This window comes from Pseudochaenichthys georgianus, chromosome 9, assembly GCF_902827115.2.
Source record: "Pseudochaenichthys georgianus chromosome 9, fPseGeo1.2, whole genome shotgun sequence".
In the NCBI taxonomy this organism is placed as follows: Eukaryota; Metazoa; Chordata; class Actinopteri; order Perciformes; family Channichthyidae; genus Pseudochaenichthys; species Pseudochaenichthys georgianus.
The window spans coordinates 33,258,197-33,276,317 of NC_047511.1; the positions used below are offsets into that span (position 1 = coordinate 33,258,197).

General features: G+C 45.6%; 1 protein-coding gene across 5 annotated transcripts in view; it reads right to left on the reverse strand.

The window, feature by feature from the left end:
- The window catches only part of cabin1 (calcineurin binding protein 1), a 54,322-nt gene that overhangs the window by 11,646 nt on the left and 24,555 nt on the right, over positions 1–18,121 (reverse strand). For all 5 annotated transcript variants that reach the window (XM_034090826.2, XM_034090825.2, XM_034090824.2 and 2 more), the window contains 4 exons: positions 12,696–12,859; positions 12,504–12,600; positions 11,710–12,393; positions 3,771–3,845 (listed from right to left, as the gene is read on the reverse strand). In XM_034090826.2, the coding sequence (XP_033946717.1) occupies positions 3,771–3,845; positions 11,710–12,393; positions 12,504–12,600; positions 12,696–12,859 (1,020 nt within the window). The remainder of the gene's footprint in view (positions 1–3,770; positions 3,846–11,709; positions 12,394–12,503; positions 12,601–12,695; positions 12,860–18,121) is intronic.

Below are 18,121 nucleotides of genomic sequence, written 5' to 3' on the forward strand. Positions count from 1 at the left end.
TTATTTAAAATAGTTGCCTCCCCTCCTTTCAGTAAAGGCAAGACATAAGCAGACTTCCATACTTTTAGAATTGTATTTGTGCTGAGGGAGAGGTTAAAAAGAGAAGTAAGAAGTGGAGCAATAAAATCTGCAGCTATCTTTAAAAAGAAAGGTTCTAAGTTGTCCGGGCCAGCCGGTTTCCTAGGATCTAGCTTAGATAAGGCTTCATGAACAACATTGACAGTAAAAGGAGTAAAACTGAAAGGGTTTTCCAGACCACATTGTTCAGAGTCACGGATTGGGGTGTTCACAGAAGCAGAGTTAGTCACAGAATCAAACATAGAACCGCAGGACACAAAATGCTCATTAAAGCAATTTAGCATAGTAGCCCTGTCCGATATAGTGCCAGATGCTGTGGTAAGGCACGGAGGTAGCTCATTACGGATCTCACCGGTTGATATCGATTTTATTGCTTTCCAAAATTTCCTAGGATTATTTAGGTTTTCTGTGGTAACTGACAAATAGTACTTCGACTTTGCACTTTTGACATTTGAAGTGAAACTATTCCTTAGCTGCCTAAAACGCAGCCACTCTATCTCTGAGCCTGATTGCCTAGCCTTTGCCCAGGCCTGGTTTCTCATGAAGGAGACTAGACAGCTCAGCAGAAAACCAAGGATTGTCACGTCCCTTTACTCTAAATTTACGCAGGGGTACATGTCTATCAATGATCTCCATAAAACCAAGATAAAAATAAGACCATGCGGTTTCCACATCAGCACACAGATCGATTTTACCCCAATCAAAATCAAACAGATCATGCACAAAACCCTGCTCCACAAAATGTTTTATGTCTCTCTTGATGATAATGCGAGGTTTAACCTTTTGGACCTTAGTGTCCCTAATTGTGGCTACAACACAGTGATCGCTCAGATCATTTGCAAATACTCCCACAGATGAATATTTATGGGGAACATTAGTTAAAATTAGATCAATTAGGGAGGATTTATTAGGAGACTTAATATTTGGGCGAGTAGGACTGTCCACAATCTGAGTAACATTCAATGAGATACAAAGGTTTTTAAAATCCTCTGACACTGCAGTTAACCAGTCCAAGTTAAAATCTCCAAGTAGCACTATTTCCTTGTAGTCTAGTTGTGATAAAAGATTTGCTAGTGAAGACAAGGAGTCTTTGACAGCTGAGGGGGGTCTGTAACAACTCACCACCATGACCTGTTGACCCTTTGCCACTTCTATATTTATGGCTAAAAATTCAAATTGCTTACTGATCGATTTGGAAACTAATGTGGTTACACTGAACTTATTCTTAACATAAATTGTAAGCTAATGAGCAGACTATTGTAAGCTAATGAGAAGACTACTGTAAGCTAATGAGAAGACTATTGTAAGCTAATGAGAAGACTATTGTAAGCTAATGAGCAGACTATTGTAAGCTAATGAGCAGACTATTGTAAGCTAATGAGCAGACTATTGTAAGCTAATGAGAAGACTATTGTAAGCTAATGAGCAGACTATTGTAAGCTAATGAGAATACTATTGTAAGCTAATGAGAAGACTACTGTAAGCTAATGAGAAGACTACTGTAAGCTAATGAGAATACTATTGTAAGCTAATGAGAAGACTACTGTAAGCTAATGAGAAGACTATTGTAAGCTAATGAGAAGACTACTGTAAGCTAATGAGAAGACTACTGTAAGCTAATGAGAATACTATTGTAAGCTAATGAGAAGACTACTGTAAGCTAATGAGAAGACTATTGTAAGCTAATGAGAAGACTACTGTAAGCTAATGAGAAGACTACTGTAAGCTAATGAGAATACTATTGTAAGCTAATGAGAAGACTACTGTAAGCTAATGAGAAGACTATTGTAAGCTAATGAGAAGACTATTGTAAGCTAATGAGAAGACTATTGTTAGCTAATGAGAAGACAAGTGAGATTCAACTGACTTGGATTGGAAGATGGGGGTGAAACAACTCCGATATTTAATTTAAGGCTGGTGGATAAAGTTTGCCATGCTGGAAACCAGACTTTAATAAATGTCAGTACAGTGCTATGATGGTTACAACCTTCAGGGTTCTTACACCTTTTCCAAAGTCAAATTCAAGCACTTTTCAAGCATTTTCAAGGTGCATTTTCAAGCATCTTACAGCTGTTGTAAATTACATATTTATATACACATACTTATACTCAAATGATTATTTCCCTACCTCACATTAAATCAGATGTTCTTTATGCTAAACATATCCTTTTAATATTATCTGCTTAAGTTTTACCTTAATTATGGTAAAAAGAAAATTATGGTAGGCGGTTATGATCATTTCAATATATTTTAAAAAGTTGCTCAACAAGTCACTAACATACTGCTTCTGCACAATACACTTGTTTTGAGTAAAGTCTTTACGATGCAAGATTACTCGAGTGTTTGGCATCAACTTTGGAAAAACAAGGCTGATGGATTGGCAGACTCTCTTGACTCGCTATAGAAACAGCTGTATAACTCATCATGTCTTACACTCGATGTTCAGGTGTCATTTAGTCTTTGCCTCAATAGGAGCAAATGAGTTCAAACATGTGTTCCCCTTTCCTTCAGTGAAACAAGACGAGACAGGACTTGGGTGACATGACAGGATTAACACTACGAACAAATCATGCTTGGATAAGATGAAGAAAAAAAGATCAGATCTCAGGAAGCGGGGTGTGTGTTTCTTAGAAAAGGTGCCAGGCAGTCTGTTGCCGGGCAGGATTTGTGAGATGGTGAGCAAGGTACGATGAGCAAACTAACATCGATTTAGACGTATTACAGAGTGACCACCATTTCATTCTGAAAATAGTTTAGTGAATCTACTATTGACAGGCCTTTTATTATGATAGGAAGCTGATCAGATCATAGTCATGCTTTTAAGAAAGTAAATACCGTTTATTTATAAGTGTATCACATCACTTATCTTTAATTAATATATTACTTCATATCCAGGTTACCAAGATGCACAGTTACTGTGTGGTTGTACCAAGGGATCATACACATGGTGATGAATATTCTGGTGCTTCTTGTTAGTTCATGTTGTTGTCATCATTCTGAACTATTTGTTTAAGGCCTATCTAGTCAGGTATGCAAATTCAGGGTATATGCAGGAATCCTGAAGTAAAATGTAATACCTTTTAAGACCTTTTTTAAGACTCTTTCCATGCATTTTAAGAGCTCATCGCCCGGTCAAGTTTTAACCGGTTACATTGGCGACACACTTTACTATATACAGTAGTGATTGTCCTTCCTCCTTATCTTCCAACCATTTGGACGCAAACTTGCATTTCCCCACAGCCGGTGCAAACGGGCCTGCGCGCGCTATCACGCAGTGAGCCTGCGATGTCCTGTTCAGATGACGTCAAATCCAACGGGATGCCTTAAATAAACTACAGAATCACACTGCAATGATTACATTCAGGCAGACTGTAGAATACAACCTCTTTGGACAATTTATATACTTATTGAAAACAAGCTACAAAATGTAATACCTTGGAAAATGTCGTTTAATACTTTTTAATAGCCTTCATTTTCGCTAAATTGATTTATCAACTTTCAATACTTTTTAAGACCCCGCGGACACCCTGAAATTAGCGTAGGTTATCAAGTCTACTGTGTCAAATTGGTTTGTGCAACATAGCTGCGAGTATGCAAACCAAAATAAATGCTACGATGCACAAGGAAGACACATTGTTGAGGTGATGTAGCGGACAGATGGCAGATGGGCATGCTGAGTTTAAGTGTTTTACCTGTCGTTGGGCAGAAGTGGCCAGCTGTATCTGGCAGAACTTCACAGCTTGGTCCAGAGCAACATCCTCATCGACCTGAGACAGGAGAGCAGAACAAGGACATTAGGGAAGAGCAACACATCTTTACAAACTTTGTACACATCCATTTATATTCATTAAATGTCCTCACGCAACACCAGAGCAGTGGGTGTCAATGCAATGATATCATATTTCTGAGGTGACCTGCCCTGTGTTCCCACCATGTTATTTACTTGCATCACTAATCAACAATTAGAAATTCTTCTGCCTCTGACCATAGCAGCAGTAACATGAGAGCCCAGTACTCTGAGTGATGTGTGGGAGTTAGCGAGCTTAGCCACAGTCCGACATCGTACACTTAGCAGTCATCTTGTTCACACAGCTGTTGTGTTCCCTGCAGCAGCCTGTTGTGTGCAGCGGTTCAGGGACCCCCAAAGGGAGGGATTTTACAGCAGCCGCATTCTCATTTTCAAATGGTGCCAATTGTTAAATGGAATGAGTCAAGCTTCAGTGTATCACAGCCCACCGCTTTCTATTCATGTCTAGCTCTATGGTAACTTCCCTCGTCAAACCACATACAGCTGCCAGCAATGACTGATCAATAACACATAATGATTACTATTTGAAACAGGCGCCTTTCAACCATACATCTAGAACACATCATTACAACTATCTACATAATGTCCAGAACATACTGCATTCTCATGACAGGAAATGCTCAAACACCCAATGTTGTGGCTCTTAGGGAATCCTAGATGATGATTAACGTTTCGATAATAATTATCTGTAATTACAAGTTTTGCAAAAGGTTTTGTTTGAATATGCTAATGGTATTATTTGACATTAAACAGAGATCTGAGCATTGGATAGAGCCAGGCTCACATTCTGGTCTCATTTTATAGACTTATTCAGCAAGGAAATATTGTTGTATTGAGGAAAAACTGTTATATAAATCAGGCTATGAATTATGTATGAACAAATCCCTCCGAGCCAAAAATCCTTTTGGTTTTTACAGAGTGAGAATTAATAAATGTTTTAATTGAAAACACAAAGATATGAGTCTGAAGATTCAATACATTTTGCAACACTATACTGTTTAATAAGTAGATGGCAGATGAAATAGAAACCCCAGTTGATTATTTATATTAAGACATTCATTCTAAATAACAAGTTTTCTGAATAGTTATGTTTGAATAATGATAACTTGTTCTGAATTATGGAGAAGCTCTCATTAGTGATAACATAACACTGCCTGCAGTGTCTTAGGAGTGAGCTTAAAAAGGAAGAAAATATTCTGAAAACATGAACAAGGAGGAAAAGGATGCAAGAAGCCGATCAAAACTATACCCACATGCTGCTGTGCAACGCAGCACACCACGAAAGCACCGAGCCTCTGCAGTGTGTAGGTGCACAAACAGAAGATGCTTCTGGAAAATGTCCAGGCATATTAATTGCACAACTCATTTGAAGACAGGAAACATGTCATCGCTCGTTCTCTTAATGGTGTGTCTGAGTAAATGTTCTCTTTGCAGTCTCTTAAAGACATCAGTATGAACAAATCCCTCCGAGCTTCAAATGTTGCTGAAGTCGGCCAGTTCCCTCTGATTTCTTCTCTCTCCTCTTCAGTTCTCATTCATAACACTCCGTTCGATGTCTCACTATGGGATGTGCCTCATCGCGGAGCAAACAGAAGCATCAATCTCATTACGCCAATCCTGATTGGCTGGTGATCTTGACGTCAACGTCAGGAGAAATCACCCCCTATAAGTAGCCTGCGCCACGACGCATGCGTCATTCAAACACCTCTTCTCGCTTCAGAGCACATCTATAATAGTAGCCGGGCTAGCTTAACAGTCCACAGACTGAACCAAAGCTAATTTTCGGTCGACGGGCGTTAGCCGGCTACCCTATTCTGCCTCGCAGAAGAGTATAGTACTAACACACCAGTTAGTATTATAGTCAACCTCGCCGTTCTTCCTCTGGAGTTAAGGTAAGATTTTGACTTCAAGTTAGCAACACACCAGTTGCTAGCTTGTGTTTTTTTCCCCTCACTACCGACACCACGGTAGCGAGGACGCTTTTTTCTTCTCTTCCACGGAGGAGAAAAGGATTACAGGAATATTACCATACCAGGTAATATCCCTTGAGAGAAAAAGACCCACGCTGTCCTTTTTTCCCCGGATTAAAGACAGATCGGTAAACACTTTTTTCTCGACATACCTGTTACGAGCGGGCCCTCTCCACGCCTCACGGTGAACGAGATGGATGCCTCTCCCCCTCACACCAGAGGAGTCAGGAATTCGGAGGCTCGGCGCTGCGGTTGCGGGTTGAAAGTGTCAGGCACAGACTCACACCAGATCTGTTCGTCCTGCCTCGGGCTGGAACACGCCCAGGGGTCATTGACAACCCCGGCTCGTGCGGACATTGTGCCCGCCTCACCGTGAAGAGCCTCCACCGAAGGTTAGCACAACAAGCTAGCCTGTCGGGACGGGGCCCCCTCATGTCCACTGATCTGCCGACCGGCAATCAAGACACGGGGGCGTCCGCCGCAGAGATGGAGCCCCTCACTCTGGGGCTCATCGACAGCGGCACCCGCAGAACCGGAATCCCGCGCAATATCAGGCCGAGATCCGGTGGCGGCAAGAAACGCGGGAACGGGGCCCCACGCTATACCAAGCTGGGGCTCCCGGCTGGACCTCACCATGGTTTCACCCGCGGAAGATGTCCTGGAGTTAGACTACATGGAGGACGAAGAGTATACCTCTGAGTTCCTCCTGTCTGACTCGGATGAGCAGGAAGACGACATCTTCATGTCATCGGCTCAGGCTGCAAAGCCGGGAGCGATGGCTGCTCTCCCGGGCGATAGCACACCAGCTTCGCCCTGTCTAAGCATGGACCTGCAGGCCGTGTGTCAGCGCGCCGCGTCCAGGCTAGACATCCCGTGGCCCGAAATGGCCAAGGAGACCTCCAGGTCCCGTTACGAGGGGAAACCTTTTTCCCAAACAACGAGGACAAAGAGGCAACTCCTTCCGGTCTTCCCGGAGATGTTGGATGAGGTGTCGGTCTCGTGGAGAGACCGGCCCTTTAGCAACAAGGCCCCAATCCAGGGTGCCTACTCCCTTGACTGTGACGGTATGGAGAGGCTCGGCCTGCTCCACATACCACCTATGGAACCAGTGGTGGCAGCCCACCTCCTACCGAGGATGGGCCAGCCACCAAGCAGGAACCCAACGCTGCCAGCAAAAACGGACCGATTCCAGTCGACCATGACGGAACGGGCCTACAAGGCTGCAGCATTGTCCGCCAGAGCTCTGAACATTTCCTCGATGCTAACCGCTTACCAAGCGGAGCTCTGTGAGGATATGTCGAGCAATCCTGGACCGGCCACTCTGGACGAGATAGCCGCGGTCACAGACATTTGTCTCCGTGTCCAACGCTGCACCGTCCAGGCCACGGGCAAGATAATGGGGATCATGGTGGTGCAGGAAAGAGCTAGATGGCTCAACCTCACGAACCTCCCAGACCGGGAAAAGGAAGATGTGCTTGACATGCCCATCGTTCCCGAGGGGATTTTCGGCTCCGCTCTCGCTTCCATGCAGAGGAAGTGCGAGTCGAAAAAGAAGGAAGACGAGGCCCTCCACCTCTGTCTCCCTCAAAGGGTCCAGCCGCTGCCTTTGCAACGGCGGCCCTTCGCCCAAGCTGCACCAAGCTCTGCTAGGTTCAAAGTACCAGGACAGCAGAGGTCGCAGCCCGCCCCGAGTCCCCAGCCCAGGCAGGAGATGAGGGCGAGTTGGCCTAGAAAATCTCCGGTTCCGGCTGCAGCCCAGGCGCAGCCAACCCAGAATTTCGGCCAACAGTGGAGGAAGAAGAAGAAGCGAGCGGCCTGACAGCCCCTCCTTCTCCCCTCTGTGACAGAGCTGGAAGTTCTTTCCCCGGCTCTAAATGTGTCCCCGCCGCCTCGAGAGATGCCTCAACGTCATCCTAAAGTCCGCATAAAACACATGTCACTTCTTTCTTGTCTGAATAAACCATTTTCCGCTGACGCATCCAGGCTCCGGCCAAGGGCGCAGCTCAAAAAAATGAAAAGAAAGACAATAAACAGTCCGTTAACTATAAATCCCCTTCTGAGAGCAGCTACGGCCTCTCTCAAAAGGCGGATAATAAACGGGTCTGTGAAGGCACCACCGGGCACTACCGCCACGCACATGCGCAGTGCCGGCTAGAGCTGTAATGGACAGCCCGCCAATTCTCCCCCTTTTAAGAGCAGCTACGGCATCTCTCAAAGGACGGATTATTGACGGGTCCGTGAAGCCACCGCCACACGCATGCGCAGTGCCGGCTGGGGCTTTAAGGGCACCACCGGCACGCACAGGCGCAGTGCCGACTGGAGCCGTGAGGGCACCACCGGCACACACATGCGCAGTACCGGCTGGAGCTGTAAAGGCACCTCCGTCACGCACATGCGCAGTGCCGGCCGGAGCCGTAAGAGTGACATCCCAGCTGGCTCTAAGGAGCATACAGCAGGAGATACTCACGACGTCTGCCTGGGCTTCTCAAAACAGTTATACTTTATCTGTTTTCACAAACCCAGAGAGAGTCAACCCACATTCTGGAGAGAGAGGTTCTCTCTCTCCTAGAAAGAAGGGTTTTATCTATAAAGCCCAACGAGCGGAGTCAGATTACGGAGGAAAATGTCCTCGTAAAGCACCCGCTCAACATGGGCCTCATAATAAACGCCACGGCGTACGGAGAGTTTTGGTTATTATGAAATGCGTAGTGGCACTACGCCCGACTTTTCCAGTGCGGGACGCGCCTACGGGTGCAGTCCTTTCACAGAAGGTGGTCACCACGGACGCAGGTCAGACGGGCTGATAGGGGATTTACGAAGGTTGCCCGGTGAGAGGTCCCTAGAACAGAGACTTCCAGCGGGCATACGTAAACTACCCGGAGCTTTTAGCGGTGTTCCCCACCCAAAAACGCTTCCTGCCCTCTCTCAGAGGACATCATGTCCTCGTGAGGACAGACAACACGATATCGTGTATGAACCGCCAGGGGAGGTTGCGTTGTCTCCAGTCACACACACTGGCACCCAAACTGATCCCTTGGAGCGGCAGACGTCTCCTCTCTCTGAGAACGACACAAGTACCGGGTGTTATGCACCTAGGGACAGAATTACTGTCAAAAGGTGCACCACTCGATGCAGACTGGACTCCTCATCCAAGGATCGGGAGTCCGCTGTGGGTGCGTTACGGCGGAGCCGCGTTAAATCTGTTCGCAAGAGGAGAAAATGCTCAATGACAGCTGTTCTCTTTAATGCACGATTTAAACGCACCGTTAGGCGGGGACGCACTCGTACACGATTGACCTCCGGGTCCTCTGTACACGTTCCCACCCCTGGTTCTGTTCCCCTTAACTCCGGCCAGAGTGAAGGAGCAACGCCACACACTTACTCTGATGTTTCCACCCTAGCCCGCAATATACGGGCTGGCGGGGATATATCAGCTGTTGTACGGGCAGTCATGGCAGCCCCCACCACGCAGGGACAGATTGTCTCAGGCGGGGGGGGGGGGGCGATCCTTTACTCACGCCCGGAGCGCAGGGCACTATGGGCCTGACCCGTGAGTGGTACAATCTGAATACAGTGGGACTCCCTCAGAAGGTGATAAACACTATTCAGAGTGCGAGAGCTTCCTCCACCAGGTCTCTACGACTGTAAGTGGAGGGTGTTTGAGGAGTGGTGCCTTCAAGAAGGACACATCTCTTTTCAATGTCCTGTTGGGGTGATTTTATCATTTCTACAGGACATGATCGATAAACACAGAGCTTTCTCCACGATCAAGGTGTACCTGGCTGCTATTGCTGCATGCCATGTGGGCTTTGAGGGTAAGACGGCTAGCCAACATCCTTTGGTCTGCCGTTTTATGAAGGGAGCGCGCAGGCTCCTCCCTGTCTCCAGGTCGCTGGTGCCCTTATGGGACCTGGCAGTGGTTTTAAATGGGCTCAAAATGACCCCATTTGAACCCCTGGAGGGAGCTGACATGAAATATCTGTCACTCAAGACAGTGCTGTTACTGGCCCTGGCATCCCCTAAACGGGTCAGTGATATCCATGCACTGTCTGTACATCCCTCATGCACTCAGTTCGCCCCAGGGCAAACGAGAGTGTTGTTGAAACCCAACCCTGCCTTTACACCAAAGGTGGTTGGTTCGTGTACCCCGATTGACATTGAGACATTTCCTCCGCAGCTGGTTTCCTCCGGGGAACAGCAGCAGGATCTGTTGTGTCCAGTCCGGGTTTTGCACACATATATGGACAGATCAAAAGAGCTTCGTCTTAATGACCAACTCTTCGTGTCCTGGGCTAAACCTCACAAGGGCAAACCTGTTACTAAGCAACGACTATCCCACTGGATCGTGGAGGCAATTGCTTTGGCCTATACGAGTCAGAATCTGCAAGCACCTTCGGGTCTGCGGGCTCACTCGACTCGGGGCCTGGCTACATCCTGGGCTTTGTTCAAGGGTGTTTCCATCCAAGACATCTGTGCAGCAGCGAGCTGGTCTTCGCCGCTCACTTTTGTCCGCTTTTACAGGCTAGACGTCTCCGCTCCAAGCGTGGCCCGAGCAGTGCTGGGCACCTTGTTGAGTCGGGACTCCACCTGTTAAATTCTGGTTGATCGGTGATCTTCGAGATAAGCTCGTCTGGCAATACGGGAGCTACAATATCCCATAGTGAGACATCGAACGGAGTGTTATGAATGAGAACTATAGGTTACTTACGTAACCCCAGTACTCAGAGTAACATGAAGTGAGATGTCTCACCAGACGGCCCTCCTTGCTATGGTGAAGCGAGAAGAGGTGCTTATTTTGAATGACGCATGCGTCGTGGCGCAGGCTACTTATAGGGGGTGATTTCCCCTGACGTTGACATCAAGATCACCAGCCAATCAGGATTGGCGTAATGAGATTGATGCTTCTGTTTGCTCCGCGATGAGGCGCATCCCATAGTGAGACATCTCACTTCATGTTACTGTGAGACCTGGGGTTACGTAAGTAACCTATAGTTTTCCCTCGCTTATAACCCTCCTATTCCAGCTCTATGGCATTACACAGATAATGACATGACACCTTCTGTAGGGCCAGTATTGATCTGCAACTCAATATGGCCGTATAAGCTGAAGTGGGCTGTTCTGCTACTATTTCATCAATGCCATAGAAGGCCCTGAAGTTGGACTAACTTTCAACAACTGAGGAACATTGGCTCTAGAGATATGAAGACACTTCTCTGACACTTCCTACGCAACAACATCTTGACATAATGATATATGAATTTCAGATAATGAATAATAGTTATACAGATAACAGCTCCTTCCCTGCTTTTACTGTCAGATACAGGCAGTAAGAAGTTACTTTTAGTGTAACGATACATACAACCTAATAAGCAGAAGTGGCTGATAGTACAGACAGACCTTTGTCTCTGTATTGGCATTATGCCACAACTTTACATGTTGGCACCAGTTTCATTACACACATAATGACTGAGCAACTCCCCACCTTCTTGTGACATCATTACAAAACAAAAGTCCCAATTCACCTGAAAAATACCCAGTGGGGCTACTTTTAGATTCAACAACCCGTTTCAGTAGTAAGAACAAACAGACTCAGAGGTTATATTTGGGTTACTGAGAGTAAAAACAAAACCGCGCAGTATGAGCTGGATTTGTCGGCGTGTTTGAAAACGGAAAGAGGGAAAGTCCCTCTTCTGCAGCGGGTGCTGTGTTACTATTTCAGTCAGATGAAGGGTTTCCCATGTCCCCTTTACTTTAAGAGGGCTTACATCAAACATGCATGACTTTGAAAATAGAACAGAGAAAACACCGGAGCACATATTCTGGCAATAATGTAATGTGTGGTAGCAGATTTACCTGTTTTATGAGCATATAAGTCTCTGACATGATCTTCTCGATGCGTTGCAGGTCGTAAGTCATGACTTTCTGGCCTTGCTGCCAAACTCTGTAGGCATCAAGCAGTAACGTTTTTCCGGACTCCACATCGTCAAGTAGCTTCCTTTTCCTGTTTGGCCTTCGTAGTAGCCCCTGATCCGTCCCACCGGCTGCCACGGTGACCTTGGGTAGCAACGCTTGGAGCTGCTGCTGCCTGGAACTGATACTTAGTTCCTCTAGAGACAGCTCTGGTGTCCGGCTGCTGTCAGTCACTTTGTGCGAGGGCTCCACGGCACTCAGACAGGTCTCTGCCTCCGTTGGGTTGCCCTGAGAGTCTGTGGGAGCAGAGGGTTTCCTCCACTGGCCACTGTCCAGGTCCATGGGTTCCTCTGGCCCTGCTTTGTGTCCCTCACTCCCAGCAGTCTCCACCTTCCCAGGGTAGATCTCCTGAACTTTGCTCCCTTTATCTAATGATGGCGGTGGAGGGGTGAGTTGTGCCTGGGAGGCTTCCCTGGGCCCTGTCTCAGTGGCACAGGCTCCCTCTGTGAGCCCAGGCTTCTTAGGCAGTGCATGCTTGCTGTCCTCTGAACTGGGCCTGTTGGATGCTTCCGTTGTGGTCATCTCCCCCATGGAGGGCGCAGGCGCTTTGTGAAGCTGCTCAGACACCTGAAACAGAACAGAACCTGTCAAAACATGAAGAGGGTGCATGCCAGACATCTAAACTGCTGAGCGGCTCTCTGCTCTTTGTGTGTGCGCTGTGATTTGTGCTTCCTTACCCCTGTGAGACTGTTCAGATTGTCCTCCAGGACTTTTACAGTTAGGAAAAATGCTCTCTTGGCCAAAACCTGGCGATCAACATCCCGTAAATACTTCCTTCATGGAAGAGAAAGAAGCAAGAGGAGAAATGTTATGGAACAAATACATAATACATGACAGAAGTAGAAGTATCATATGAAGTGGGTCCTTACTTTCCCTGGTCAGGGGTTCTCTGCAGCATGAAAGACACTTTCACCAGAGTATCGTGATCCTTAAGCTGAAACAGCACCTTCAGCAAGAGGACAATGGATCGGTTCATATGAGATGCAAAACTCCCGGGTCGATCAATCTCATCTACTGGAATACGCCAGATGCCCTAAAGGAGACAAGAACAGAAAAAGGGGAAGCAGAATCTGGAGGTTAGTTCGACTTCATACAACCTAGAATATCATGTTTTCCACTAAATGCTGGTGATCCTGGGCACAAACACACTTGTTGGTGGAGCCTTTGCCTTAAAGTTCACCAAGTATTATTTCAAATTGGCCAAGGAGGCCAAATAGGAGGAGCTGCTTCCATTAAACTTGTTTTACATTTGACTGGACAACAAGCCAAAAGGCTAATTTATGAAATTCTGAAAGTTTTGTTTTTACAAGCGCTCTTTGTTGCCAGGTTTTCAGAGGCCTAGGGAATGTATAACACACACAGACAATCAACAGGGAGAGATGGAAAACACTGACAAGAAAAAGAAAGTAGAGGAATTAAAAGGAGTTGAAAACATGGCATTGAAACAAGAAAGCCCTAATGAGGGGATGGGAAGGCTGCAGGAGAGATCGAGTGGACTGGATGGCCATGTGGAAGGGGGGAGGGGGATCTGGGGGCTTTCTCTCTGGGCACACATGATAGGCAGCCTCATTAGTGCTCAGCTCTGTCCAAGCAGAGTCCAGCAGACTGGCTGCCAACAAACACAGCCCTGCTGTGCAGAAAGATGGAGGAGTCCACCTTCCCTGTGAGCACATGTCCTCTCGGCAGGTGAAGCAAGGCGCGCTTCTCACTCTGAAGCTACTGATACGAGTGCAGATGGTGGCCTAGGAGGCGTACACTATAGCACATGGCGCAGGGTTCAGTTTCTGGCCTTAGGAAATGTGTTTGAGACTAAAACAAAGAGGACCATATTAGGATGGAGCAAAACAAACGAGACGGCTCTATCGGCTGCTGAAGGCACCGGGGAGCTCCTCCTCAGACAGCTCCTGATCGTCAGATGACATTTTCAAAGCCACCGGAGACGAACAAAGCAGGAAAGCAACATAAACACATCAAAACAAATTACATTCCTGAGCACGTCATATAAACTCATCCCAGGCAACACAAGCCTCTGTGTTTATATTAAGGCTTCCTTCGAAAAAACGGATTAAAAGACGCTTTCACACTTTTAGTTCACTTAATGTTGTCATCTGTTAAGATTAATTTAGAAATAATTGTATTCTTCTCCAGCCACATTTCCAGTGGTCAACAAAACCCTCCAAAGAACAAGTGAACGGCTCCAATGCCCACGTGAAAAGAGAAGATTTATAAATCATATGATGCAATCAGGCCGGGCTTGGGAAGGTTTTAACCTTTCAATACACAGATTAGCAAATGCTTCCAACAGGAACGGGACACGTATGATGATGAGGGGGTGGGCTCCGCACACTTAAAAACATCTCTAATGGAGGAGAGTTGTTCTTCATCAGAAAAGCATCCAACCACAGCAAATCTGTTTAGGGAAAGCAGAGCCATGGCTTTACACAGATTACGCTGAACACAACAGCTAAAGCAGATTTATAAGACTTTTTACTGCAATGATTTTAAGCACCCCCTTTTTTTGTGAGAGAAAAAATAACCAATGCTTGAAACTAGAGCGACAGAACTGGCAGATGTTGCCAATACATTACGCAAAAACATCTGACTGATAAGAGATTAAGATGCATGGCGGGGGTGCGTGAGAGATAAATACATGACAAGAGAGTCCTTTGGTACAGAAAGAATATTCAGACAATTGTTAGGTTCAAAAGAGTAACTGGTAAAGTTATCCTAATTCACTAAGTCACTTTTTCTGGTATTATAAACATCAACATAACGGAGTTCTGTTGCAACGTGACAAAAAACAAAAGAGACCAACTTCTGTCGGTCCCTCTACTTCTTGTGTGAGAAACTGAGCCAACATAAAACAATGTCTCTATGCTGAACAACATTTGCCAAATAAACCCTCAACCAGGTGTCTTTTTTAACCTCATCTACCATCAACATCTTATCATGCCAGCAGTAATGACAAGAAAGGCACAGGTCTAAAATATGAGCCATGGTTGAACTTATTAACTGCTGGGAAGTTGCACTAACCGAGTGTTAATGTGTCTTTAAACACTCCGCAAACACTACTGCAGCTTACTGGTAACAACAATATCAGCATTTCATCAGCCAACAACAACTTCAGAGTCACACAACAAACCCAAGATGGCTGGTAACCTGCAATGCTTTCAGCACTTTGCATGTGGGTGGTGTAAATGTGCATCTTACTTAAGTCTATTGTAGTTTACATGCAGACATCTAGACAGTTGAGACCCTCAACAGTACATACTTAACAGGATGCTCTATGCCATTAAATAAGAGTATCACACATTTAGTCAAAAACAAGTAGAACACACTCCTAGACACAGGAACTCTGATCACACAATAATTACCTACAAACTTCTGCGCAATTTGTTCAAAAGTTGCAGGGAAAGGGAGAAGGAGACTCACCATCACCTAAGAAAGCTACTCCCCTGCGCCTGCGCTAGTGCTCTTAGGGACTTCTTGCTGGCGGTAGCAGCACCTGCAGCCCTGGCAGCGCCTCCACCCTGAAAGAGGCTCACACTCGGAGAGCAAGGCTGCATTTGGGTGCTAGGGCAGTGAGAGCTGAAGGGGAAGAGAAAAGGGAAGCCCAGCTGCACACGGCAGAAGAGGAAGAGAAGAAGAGGAGAGCGGCAGGAGGAGAATCAGCGATGGAGTGAGGGGCCTGTAAGCTCAGTGTGCCCCTGACAGAGGAGCCGACTCGTTCCTCTCCTGCTTTCAAACCCTGCCATCTCAAAACAAAAACACCCACGCACTCTATCTCCGCTCTGCCGGACCCCAGCCTGTCGGAGTTATCTCCCCCCTCCTCCCTTCCTTTCTCCCGCACTATACACAGTGTACAGCCAATCCTTGTAGGCCTTTGCCAGCCAATTGGAAGCAAGCAGAGAAACTCCCGCCCTTAGTGCACACCCACACACTACACATACAAACAGAGGAGTGAGAGAGAGAGAGTAATGAGGAAGCAGAGCCAGTGCAGCGGAGAGAGTAGATGAGTAGAGCGAGTAAGAGCCAGGGGGAGGGGGAGTGCGTGATCACCCTGAAGACGGAGCAACAGGAAAAGAGAACAGAAACTGGCTCACAAATGAACTCCGTGCGACCACATCAATGTGCTGGGAGGAATCAAGAAGACGGCAAACCAGTAGTGAAATTAAACAAAAACTTGAGAGACAAAAGGACAGCCCACGGTAACCACAGAAACACAGGCTGAGGAACAATGCTGTTGAATAGATATGATTGTGGTGTGTACACACACACACACACACACAGTATTTCCTCACAGCAGATTACTGACAGCCCTCACCTTCTTCCTTTCCTCTGCTTTAACTCTGGTCGACTCCCTCCAGCTGTCCACCATAAACATACTAAGCAAACACACCTTGTTTTTCCTGCTTCCTGTTGTGTGAGTGCGGGTAAAAACTGCTAAAAAATCTCAAGCTCAAGTGAACACAGAGAAAAAGAAGGCAATGGAAAACACACTGGCAGCCATACCTAAGCCTCCAACGTGCAAATCAAAACACAGACTATGTGCAAGACGTATTCATTGGGCCAATACTCCTCCCCTAAGAAAGAATAACAAGGTTCTCCTGAGTGGAGCTCCACCTACAGCTGAACGCACAAATGTTTGAGACATACATCAAATCGAGGCGAGCAATACAAGTGTCACTGTTTCCAGAAGACTTTCCTAATCTAATAATACAAGACACCGAGGCCTAAGTGCATGCTCCGTTAAATTCAAGCAGTCAAGTCAAACATGTACGCTTGTCATGGAAACACAGTATCAGCTAAAAACACGTTCTCCGAGAAGTTAAAAGGACAGGCAGGATTTATGTTTTTCTTTAGCAACAAGGACATCCATTTTCTCTGGAGCTTCGCAGAGAGGGAATGCGTGAGTGAGTGGAAGAATATGTAAGCAGGAGTATGAGTGTGTGGTGTGTCTGGTTGGGGGGGGGAGGAGGAGGCTACACAGGGACTCCTCACGATCGCTCTGAAGGAGTCCTGAGCAGCCTCTATTGTTACAGCAGCATTATAACCAAAAGCATCATATTCAGCCCTGATACTTTGTTACAATAACTGTATTACAATTACAATAATTTACCGAAAATGATGACTGTTAGAATACAAAATAATTGTTCAATAGTGTGGGTATGTATGGGTAAAGGGTATGTCACATCACAATATAATTAAAATATGTAGCCAGTACACTTAAATTAGGGATGGACTATTGAAATATTAGTTTCTTCGGTACATAGTTGTTTTTTTTATTTTAAGATTCCGACATTCGTGTTTTGTTTTTCCTTTCTGGATTTTTTTAATTGAATAACACTTAATAAAAATAACATGACTATAAAATAACATGATCCTTATTTTGCTGCACTACGTCGGCCATAACAGACAAGAATTTAATAAATCGTAGAAATGTCTGCCTACAGCCAAAATACATGGAGCACAGTGTGTTAGTACCTGCTCCTCAGACTCTGTAGTGTGTGCCAGGTACACTGTGTGCTAACCAAGTGAAGGAGTAGATGGTTATGAAGGGTTTGGAAGCATTTACTGATACTGGAATAAATGACTGGATGTTTTTACAAGATCATGGATACACATTGATTTGATTTGGGGTTTCTTGTGAATCGTAAAAATCACCAATGAGGTTGCTCTGCTACGACACTATGCTATTGATACGATAAAGTTTGAACCTATTGAAGAGCAGTACAAATAAAGATTATCAGTGCGATGCAGTGTAAGATTTGAAAATTCGCTACCAAAGACCCCGAAACCGGAAAAGGTTACTCAGGACAACCCTTCCTAAAATAGCAATTCTAATTATTTCATGAAAAAAAAATTCTGGATTTATTCCGTGCATTATCGAGCGCTCCAGTACAGGCAGCTGAAGCATTGAGTAAAGTAGTATGAGTCTGAGACCTCTTAACCTGAACATATAAATAGACACCATCATTTTAAATGTCAAACAGCCAGTAAGGGCCAAAGCAAGCAGCAAGTCCAAATGCGCTAGACAATACAAATGTCAGTGCATGAATAACATATAGTTATAGAATGTGACTCAGTTACTAATTATATATACAACTACATAACTATTATCAAAGTGATCTGAGATTCAGAAAAATGGTCTTCGGTTAGAGGCTCACGAACTCTGTAAAAACACACACCAATAAAAGACGCCCTAAAATTACATTAAAATACAAACAATGAGATAAATAAATAAGTAGGAGCCGGTATGAAAATCTGCGTTAAAAAAGCAGAGTCTATTTGGCCT